Source organism: Petromyzon marinus, chromosome 15 (assembly GCF_048934315.1).
Source record: "Petromyzon marinus isolate PM22_M1 ecotype Great Lakes invasive population chromosome 15, UKy_Petmar_22M1.pri1.0, whole genome shotgun sequence".
NCBI lineage: Eukaryota > Metazoa > Chordata > Hyperoartia > Petromyzontiformes > Petromyzontidae > Petromyzon > Petromyzon marinus.
The window spans coordinates 13,847,618-13,858,628 of record NC_133681.1 but is presented as its reverse complement, the minus strand read 5'-3'; the positions used below and the strand labels follow the sequence as shown (position 1 = coordinate 13,858,628).

General features: G+C 42.6%; 1 protein-coding gene across 9 annotated transcripts in view; it reads right to left on the bottom strand.

The window, feature by feature from the left end:
- Positions 1-6,490: 6,490 nt before the first annotated feature.
- PAFAH2 (platelet activating factor acetylhydrolase 2) overlaps positions 6,491-11,011 on the bottom strand; it is a 37,259-nt gene continuing 32,738 nt past the window's right edge. For 5 of the 9 annotated variants that reach the window (XM_032954958.2, XM_032954957.2, XM_076067313.1 and 2 more), the window contains one exon: positions 6,491-10,271. In XM_032954958.2, the coding sequence (XP_032810849.1) occupies positions 10,162-10,271 (110 nt within the window). In that variant the 3' untranslated portion in view covers positions 6,491-10,161. The remainder of the gene's footprint in view (positions 10,272-11,011) is intronic. The other 4 variants (XR_004402839.2, XR_004402840.2, XM_032954953.2 and 1 more) reach the window with 4 other exon arrangements.

Genomic DNA, 11,011 nt, shown 5'->3' with positions numbered 1-11,011 from the left:
CCACATTCCCCTGGAAGGGATGATCTAAGCATGGATGCTGCGGTGGCCAGATGTTAACTGCCTCACCTGGTATACAGGAGGTTGTGGGTTCTATCTCAACTCTGACGCTTGCTGTATATTTGGAGCTTGCATGTCTCTCTCCCCGTGGTCTCGTGGATTTTCTCCGTGCCCTCCGGTTTTTCCCCTCCACATTTAGAATCAACATGCGTTTAGAGTATTTGGCTGCTATATATTTCCACATGATAAGCCACTTCATTGAGCTATTATTTGTGGCCAGGTCGCTTCTGGAAATGAGCTATATAACTCAGTGAGCCTTACCTGGTAAAATAAAAAAATGCTTTTTAGTTTATAAGACAAACACTCGTGACTTCCCACAAAGTGCCACAGTACACACGGAATAATCGCGGGGTTTCCAATCGCGATTGTGTGTGTGTGTATTAGCGACAAATTAATTGTAGTGCTATTTTCAAATCGCGGGGTTGCATTTTAAGAGGTCGTGAAACATGGGAGCGACGTGGATGGTGAGAGTGCAAAAGTAGCTCACGCACCACCGCTCCCCCGCTCACTCTGCCTTTGTCTGCCGCACTGTTCACACGTGAGTGCTGTGCTTTGCAATGTTTTAGAATTACGTCCTTTATAATATAAATCTATTTGTTCATTGATATTTACACTTTAAAATGTTGATGTTCATCAGTATTAAAGTAAAATAAACACAATAATAGGGTGTATACTATAAACTATTTGTATACAACATATGTATTCATTAACATGTACATAAAGTGTATATGTTTATGTTTAAACGAAATTATATATTTAAGCCTCTAACCCTATTTTCCTCATAAGCTTAGAATAATCTTAATGTTCATGGAATTAATATTCATGCCGTTAACCACAAAATGATCCCGCGAATATTAAGGGTTAATGCCCTTATTTAATTGGGGTGATTTGACCCTCATGCCCCCCCCGACTGGGATTTGAAATTCACAACCTTCTGATTTTGTACCACGTGCTCTAATGGGCTAAGCACTGCATCGTCCATTAAGATAGAAAATATCATAATCTTAATGTCAGTTGTAAAAAAACAAAAGCATTGTTGAATTTGTTTCCCAATTTTAATTCCAGTTTTTCTACAGCATTGGCATAATTCCAAATTATCACACGTCAGGACAACAGCCTGTTAGAGGAAGCTCTACAGACACAGATAACTTCTGAGAACCTTGCAAATGACCCATCATCCAGATGAGAAGTACTGCAATATCCCACATGCATAGTAATCAAACCAATTAGATTAACTCTCAGAACTACCGTTTTTGCCAAATGAAAAAAATACGAAATGCGAAATCATGGGGCTAGCGGGGTTGGGTCCACCTCCTCACTACACGTGAGAATCCACGTTAATCCTGATTGGCTGACCAGGGTCTCAGCGGCGTTTGCTCAGTCATCTGACCCCTGAGCCACTCGGCCACCTTGGCCGTAATCCTTCTTTAACTTTAATTCCATCTTAAGAAATAGCCGGAACAAAATCCTCTCACAGACTGCAAACGAAACAACCAAATGTAAGCATGCCATGTAGTCTGTGCCTCTTAGATAATTGATTCATCGCAAAAAAATAAATTAAGTGAAAATAGTATTCTTTCAACTGATAATATGTTTGGGTACCCAACAAATCAATCAGGAATCATAATATTCGTCGCGAAAGTTTACATTTTGGATATTAATCTTTCACGGACCGCATTAGAAAACTACAAACTAGCAAACTCTGGAATATTCCTTCGCAACGAATTCATGCAAGGTACATATTGTGCGCGCATTATAAGTCACAGAGCCGACCACCTTAATAGGTGGTCACGCAGCATTTAGCAGAGTTACACATTAACTCGTGACCCGTCAACAAAGCGAGCTCGCGCTGCCTCGCGGTAGCCGGTGGCAGTGGACTAATGCGACTGGCTGGGTCGCGCTGTTCGACCGCTCCCTCCCTCCCTCCCCCTCTTCGATGTCAAGCGACGAACGGGCGGGTTTATACCGCGTGCCTGTTCGGCAGGATGTCCGACGTTTCGTCGCACGCGCTGAGAGCCTCATCCGAAGACGAACCTTGTGAAGATGCTCCCAGGACCACGCAGTGAAAAGTTGGACATCGGAGAGCTTAGGCAGCCCGTTGATATATACGTGCCCATGACTACGCAATGGCCATAACCTCTCGATAAAGCTGTATACCATGCCACAGCACTGCCAAGTAACCCGGCATGTTTCAATTCACCAACCCCCCCCGTGCCCCCTCCATCGCTCCCTCGGGAGTGAGTTTTAGAATTTTCATGATTTGGAGGTCACGAGTCTTGCCTTGTTTTTACAAATCTCATTTGTATTGGCTTTTTTCAGTCCATGCAGTTTTGTTCGCTATGTGAGCCTAAATTTGACAATGGCATATAATTTCCATATACGTTGAAACATGATCATTTATAAACCCCGTGATTGCAATGCATGTCTCGTGAACGTAAGAATCGATATGAATCGATGAAACAATGCATACACCATGTTGCGTCCAGACACATAGAAATCCACAAATGGACCTCGAAGCCGTGGCATGTGAATCCACGAATTGTGCCATTGCAATGCCAGACGCACAGGAAATACAAAATTCTCGGGCACGTGGCCTTTTCGTAAATGCTTTCCTCGAATTATACAAATCCAGAGCGGGAGGGGGGGGGGGATAGAGTGAGATGATATCCATCTCCCTTTATGAAGGTGCTCACTGGTCTAGCTTCCTTTCCAGGAGGGTCCTGGATGAAGATACTTGGCTAATTACTTTTAATGAGCATTTGGCATGTGAGAGAAAATATTAGAACACGGAGAAAACGAATGCTTTCGACGTGCTATCACTCAGCACTGCCATCTCTTTGTTACCTTCCAGCCCCGAGCCTAAGATAATCAGAATAATCCCCGGCAATCTTCCATTCAAATATTAACCAAGCTCAACCCTGCTTGGCTTCCAACATCTGAATGAAGCTACTGTAACATAAATACAGAATTTGAATACATACATCGAGTCATGATGTATGTTGAACTTCCTTCGCACCGTACCTAGCCAAGCATGCTAATCGGAGGTGCGGGAAATGTCACATTATCATGATTTCAGCCTTGACTAAAAAATAGACACTTTCATTTCTCGGTACTGTTTATACAAATAAAGATGCGGAAATACACTGTACGACCACCGTTGCAATGTGTTTCTGTCTAGGCATGAAATTAAGGAAATAAAAATTATTGGCAAGAGAGACAGAAAGGAAGTAAAGTCAGAGGGAAGAAATGACGCTCATGAAATGCCACCATGGGGAGGAGAATGAGAAGTAATGTAGTCACGCATCAAGGGCACACATTGGAGTGCTGTATTCTCAAGATGAATCGACACTCAGTCCAGGCGCGTGATCTTTGTGGTACTGTGACGGGAGGGAGAAAGAGAAACGGGGTGGACGGATCACCGTGACCCGGTACAGCCCCCCTTAAAAAAAAAACTTGGCAATGGATGGCTACGCCAGCCAAAAATATTTCTCTTAATAAGTAAAACAAATCTGTGTGTGCACCTCAAGCAAGTAAAGAAGGTCTCTTAGCCGGAAGGGAAAAAAACCCAATTGACTGTTTTTTCATTAAGGCGTGGTTATATCATGCTACTTAATACTCATACAAATGTATACTGTACAGAAGAATGTTTCTCATCCGGCTTGACTTCTGGGGAACGTGAAGTTATAGAGGCGGATATGTTAACATCTATAGAAAACGAGTTGAACTGTGCCCATGTGGGTTGCTGGGAAACATGTGGAAAGCGGAAACTGCTTTGAACGTGGTGAAATGTTCTTTTATCAATCAAGTGGCTGTGTGCTCGATTGATATTAAAATTTCTGTACGTGAAAAAGGTCAAAATATTTTGCCATTAAATGGAAGCGAGAGCACGTACAAACACCGCACTGGAGGTATGGGTGGTTAAAGAATCTGGGCAGATATCTCTGACGGTCGGATATACACCGTTTTTACTGTATTTAAAATTGTAGCAAAAAATGATAAAACATATCCAAAAAACATGTAACCTTTGTGTAAAACCAAGCAAGGCCATAGTTAATCAATAAATATTACATTTCATCATCATTAGACCTCCTTTGCCAGTACCAAAATGTATTAATAGGGGTTTCCCCCTTTTCTCTGGCAACAAAACTGAAACCTTTTTACAAGGATTCATGTCTGCATTAACCACAATACCTGCAGTCAAAATGCAAACAACAAACATACTATGATAATATATGCATTGTCCTTGAAACTGATTGGTCCACACCAAGGGACGGCTTTCTTTTGAGCCTCGACCCATTTGGTGCTGGACCAGATGACGCCAAAAGGCGTCCCTTGGTGTGGACCAATCAGTTTCAAGGACAATGCATCATATATTATCATAGTATGTTTTTTGTTTGCATTTTGACTGCAGGAATTGTGGTTAATGCAGATATGAATCCTTGTAAAAAGGTTTCAGTTTTGTTGCCAGAGAAAAGGGGAAAAACCCTATTATTAAATATTACATTTGTTTAGTGTTTCGTGTCTTTAAAGGTTTTATTTTGCTCATAACCTTTCCATCAGCAAGGGCAAAGTAGAGATGAATCATGCTGGAAGACTAAGTCAAATGCCTGGAAGCTGCCAGTTTCTTAGAATTCGCCCCTCTCTGTGTGGCTCACAGACAAACACGTTCCCTTTCACGAGTTGCTAATTTAGTACTGCGCGCATTACACAACACGCGTTCCGATGTTTTCCACTGCCGAGTGTGTGGGTTAACGGTCGGGGCTCGTAAGATGGCGAAGATGGAATCTGTGTAGAGTGCACGCCAGATTACTTGTGTCAGTATGAATGCTTGTAAAAAAAATCTGTATGCTGTACCCTATATTGAATACGTGGGTTATATGAATGAAGGTGACACAATATATACACAGTCGGATGAGGGCTTTGCTATGCCGTGCAGGTCACAGTAATTATTTTCCATCAGCCACCAGCAGAGGTGGCCGTCATCCCGTTGATCCTAATGCGCAACACTTCGAGATGTGACCAAACTTGTGGCGTTCAAGTGGAAATTGGGCCGATACCCTTGGGGTGCCTCTGCTGTCATCATCTTCCTGGTCCCGTGGGGGCCATGATGTGCACGGGCAAGCAAGACCATCGCCTTTGCAATTCGGAGTGTGAACATTACCGACGTGCCATCGTGTGAGCCCATTGATCGTGGTGGCAATTCGGAGGCGGAGTAAAACGTCTCAGTCAGTCACTTAAAATCAAGAGGGCTCAGGGTGTTCAGTTGTTTGGCTCCCTGTTTCTGGATCTTTCTTTCAATGCATACGATGTTACTGGCACAACTATACGCATGTATATAAATAGTTTTACTTATTTAATTTCAACTCAACGCGAGCCCGGTACAGAGCAATAATCGCAAAACAAAAATGGGTGGGTGGGGGGGGGCAGAAATTCCACAAACAAAATCCCGAGATCGGCGCGCCAGGGTTTCGTGAAGGGGGAAGATTGGGCGGCCAAAAAACGTTATCTTTTAAATGTCATTAAAAAAGTCCTCCCCATGTAGGTCTTCACGGCTGCAATGTGGGTTTACGGGTTGTCATGTGTTGCTGTTGTTCAGCCCGACTTCTCACATTTCGCTCCACGGGCTGGGAGCTTCTTCAGCATGTGGAGCAAATTGCCAATCAAGATGTTGCATACAACCCGAAAAACTTTTAGATATTAAATTCGGAGAGGTCACTCATTGTGGAGCCAGATTGATTGGGAATGGCTTTGCTATTTTTTTTAGAAAGCACCCTTGGTATGCGCTGCATGAAGATTGACAATTTATTTTCTAGATTGAAAACTAATTTCTTGAGAACTGATTTGTGTTAAGTTTGTTGTCCTCCCCCCGCACCTCCAATTAGCAGGGTTGACTACGTACGGTGCGAAAGAAGTTCAACATAGTACATACAAGGTAAAGGTGCTCACGCCACTGCGAGTGGAAAGACAGGGAACCCTGGAGGGTACTGGGTCTCCTCTTCTCCCACGTTGATTGAACGTGTTGGAAAAAGTTATCCTACCCACACTTTACCCCACCAAACGAGACCTTCCCCTTCCAAATGAGTAACTGTGGTGGTGTACCCATATACACTGACGCGTGGACAGAGACGGCAGTGAGTTAAGAAACCCGCCTAATTTGTTTTAACTGCTGCGCTTAAAGATGCATTCAAGCGCCCACACGCTAGTATGTGGTGCTAATATATAGTACAATTAAGTTCTGTTGAGCCACGTCAATGACGCACTTTAATTGGTTGCTTATTCTTTGATGCCACGTGTGTGACTCATGCACAAGTGCGACATTTGGAGTTGTTATATCCCATGACTAAGCCCAACAAGAATTTATAATCACAATTTAAACAATGCCGGGAACAGTTCATCTTTTCCCGGCAAAAAAAAACAGTATGAACAATCCATGTTTATTCTTGCAATAGGAGAGTAGCGTTTTAATGCGGGATTACATTGTACAGAGTTCAGGGGCAGCCTCTTATCTTATGATAAAAACACACATTTTTGTTTCAGCAGCAATTCCATGAACTATAAATGGATGTTTCTCAAGTAATATCATCTGTAAATGTTTTAAATGTTCCAGACATTTTTGATAACTAATCTGCAGTATACGGGGATACATTTTCACTCGGGTTAATAAAATAATAATTCATAAACTCTCCAAAGTTACATCAATTAGCTTTGTATTACTGTTGTAAAGATAGTACAGAATTAATCTGTTTTTTGGTAACAAAGTACAGAATTATCAAGACAGCATTTTGTTTATCAAAAAAGCACATTACAGTTAAAAATGTGTAACTAATAAAGGCAGACGATGAGGCACTACTTAAATTACGAAATAGCGAGACTACGTAGGCTGTTGGACAAACACTCTTAGCAAGCACCTATTCAGGGAAGTTCTTGGCCACACGGGACCAGGCACTCATTGCAGGCCGAGATGACCTCAGATAGGGCCCAGATTATTTTAAGATACTCTTGGCCACTGGTTTGCATGGCAAGACGAGAGATACCACAAGGGTGGTAGCTCTCTGTCGCACGCTGCGCTTACCTTGCCATCGCCACCTTTTACTGCAAACACGGCTAATTACAGCGCTCGAATCATGACATTTACTGTGCCAGTCGTGGGGGTTGTGTGACCATACTTCACCACGATGGTCATTGTGGGTTAGGGAAAGGAGGGGGGGGGGGGCAGGACCGGTTCAGATCCCTCGCCACTGATGTTAGCTGTGACTGGGAATCAAACGGTCACTCGATTCGCAGCGCGGTTCGCTAACCATGGCACCACATTTGTTTTCACTGCGTACAATACCGTGCAAATTTGTTGGGTAATGCAAAGAGCACACAATGTATGATATGAAGACATTACATCCACCGCAATTATTATTCCAAGGCTCCAGTTCGATTGTCCATTATGAACCAGGCTCGATGTTGAATATAAACGTAAACATCGGTCAACGAGAAGATTATTTTCTGCTCCATTGGCTACACTAATTCGAGCCATGGTGAAAATAACGGCTCGTAACAGAGGTCCTTGCTTGTGCAAATTTCATTATTTCTGTAAACAGTTGCGTTTATTTCTGTGCTCCCAAAACGCGATGAAAATGCCACACATTTGTCTAAATTTAACTTCGTTAAAAAGAATAAAAGCACAGAATGGACACTCTCTTGCCAGAAAAGATTAATCCCTCTTTGTCTTTGAACACATGTTTTTATCTCACAACTCAAGTGTTATATAACATGCCAGGCATTTATTCCTAGTTATTAAAGAAGGCTGAAAATAGAATTTACATATATATTTTTTATGATGCTGTTTTGCATATCATGCACAATATTAAAAGAACGATTACAATTGAGTATTAATAAAAACTGACAGTGAGAAGGGATTTTTTTTTCAAATAAAATAAAATCCCAAAGCGGTTCAAACAACTTTTCATTATTCTGAACTTTAAAAAAAGACTAAACAAATGCAGGAAAATACAATGCAAAATATGCCAGTCCTTATCAGCAGTGAGTTTAAAATACGTTGGTTGTATTTAAGACCACGTGCCTCGACTGAACAGCACCAACGCTTGTGCCTTCAGAGCTCTCCGGTGTGTTTTACAAAGTACCCAGATCTTCTTCTTCTTCCGTATGGCATTTTTTGGGGATTTCAACAGATTATAAATTTACGTCGAGTTTTCATATCGCGATTTCATATCGCATTCGACTGCTTCAGGAGTAGCCGCGTGGATTTGTCTCAGATCGCCGTTAAATTATCTGATTGGGCAATCGTTCACGAGATGTTGCACGGTCTGACATGTCCCCAGATACTCAGATGAACAGCTTTATCCGGGTACTCTGGTTTCCTCTCAAGCAAAAGTCACATTTTTGCTTGAGAGCAAAAGTCACATTTTTGCTTGAGAGGGAACTAGGTAGAGAGAGCTGAGCCAATCAGCATCGAGAGCAGACAACACCAGCAACAGCTCTGTAATCAAGGGAGGAAGTGAGCGCATGGAGCGAAACTTCGGACATCACACTGAACAACACGCGGAACAACCCAAAAAACACATCGGAGAGCTCCGTAGAAATATCACGAACACCTACGCACTAATATACTGTGTTCATACTCATTGACGAATTGGTTAATGCAAGACCCTCCTTAAAAAAGTGTTTCATAACTCAATGAAGCTTTCCTAAATGAAGGCTTCATTACTTTACATTAGGCAGTTAAAATGCATTATTAGCTACTCATAGTTACGTAATGAATATATAACAAACAGACGGTAATATATTCTTGGTTCTTTATGTAAAGTCACGTTGAAGGGGAAACAATAAAATAATAAAATATACATAAACAATAAAATTGTTTATATATTTTATTCTTATATATTTAATTATTTTATTGCTTCCCTTCAACGTGACTTTACCGAAAGAACCAAGAATATTAATCACTGTAGTCACGAAAGCTTTAAATCAAAATTTAAACAGACGGTAAGTCACAATAACGATTTTTGGGCTAAGATCGTGGAAGTATAAATGTGTCGTTAACCCGCCACCACCCGACGCAGCCAATGAGCAAGGTTTGTCACGTAAACAAAACGTGCCAATTACTTACGACTTCAGCCCACCAGTGTATTGGAGAGTAAATTCACAATATTTACAATCGGAGTACCATGACGGTTTGCTGTTAATTACATCCAGCATCATCGGGCAATTTTGACAATTCTGGCAAATCACCTGATGATGCCAGATGCAGTTACCAGCGAAACGTCACAGCATTCAAATTGTAAATGTAATGGAATTACTCTGCAACACACCACTTGTGCTGAAGTAATTAATAATTGGCACCTTTTAGTCACGTGACAAACATTAATAATTGGCTGTGTCGGGTGGTGGCAGGTTATCGACACATTTCTACTTACGCCATCTAAACCAAAAAAAAACATTATTACGAATAATATTGGTCGCGAAAGCCTACACGTCAGACGTTAAGTCAACTTCTCCAAGTAAAGTTACATTTCTTTTCCCGTACCGTCATCATACAGGGTGATCTAATTGTCGATACCACACTAAAATTACCGTTAGAAACTTTACAGATGACAACATCTTGCTGGAGAGCCTTGACACATTTCCCACCAAAGCCCAAATTACTCAACAAAAAAACTCACTCTCCCCTGCAAGACACGGAGCAACCGCCTTCACAATATTCAAGCACCTGCTGAGAAGAAAGTGAGAAGGGGAGTTAGAAATCAGCGGGGTGTCTATAAACAGCTCAACATGTATATGTACGCTGAACTTCTTTCGCACCGCACGTAGCCAACCGTGCTAACCTAAGGTACTTGCATATCAACCCGCGTAAAACGTATGGCGAACAATCTGTTGTTTTTACACGCGATTATACACTTGTCCGTTTCGCTCTGGAATGTCGCGTTACATAATACAGTGCAGGCGGATCAAATGAGGCCATTTAATAATAATAATAAAAAAAAGAGCAGGCGCTAGGGCCGCTCACCACGGTGGCACCGGCAAGAATTTGCGACCTCCACAGCCAAACCTTGAACGCCGGGGAGGGGGATGCCGCGAAGACCCGCCCCCTGGGAATCAGAGCTGCGACGGGGGAACGCTCGGCATGACGACGTTGGTCCCACGGATCACGTGCTCGCCCTTCCCGTCCAACAGGCTGTCCCACTGGGAGAAGTCCTTGTCGAGTTCTGCAGCGGGAAAACGAGACGGCGCACACGGACATGGGGCTTCTCCTCTTCCTCCCACCCCCCGTCTCAATGCCACCCCTGCCATTGTTTCACGTGAAGCCCATCGTGCACTGTGGTGGGAAACCGCTTCATCCAGTACTGGGCAGTCAGATAAATCTGTGTTACAGTCGACGTGGGCTATCGGCAGTGGCCTTTAGCCTGCAATATAAAGTACACCAGCGAGACGTTCCTTTAGATGCGGGTTTGCGGGGTGTTTTTAGCATTTTCGAATGGCATGCACGAAAATATATTGTTTAATCGACTATCACAAACCCGCACTAACCAGCGTGACAAACTCAATGGTTGCCATTGTGTAACGAGGGCCTTGATCCAGCAGTGGACAGACAAAGGACTACATTTTCCAGCATACATTTTGCGTGCAATAGGTATTCACGTAATCATTCACACTGAACGTTTTTTCGTGCGAGTCAGCTTGATCGAAACTAACATTGAACTGGATTCCATTTTCTTTTATAATCAGCGATTAATTCCACAAACATATAGGAACATTAACTCGAATGAAAACAGGGCAAGTTGATCAAAGGATTGCAGACATGAACCGCAGAACTATGCGCAACAGCACAAATGCCCTTTGCCCAGACAGATACCCGTTGGGCCTCAAAGCTGCTCGTTGAATATTGGCAGTCAAAAGCATGTTGAAATTGGTTACATAATCCACACGTATGCATGACGTTTCCCTC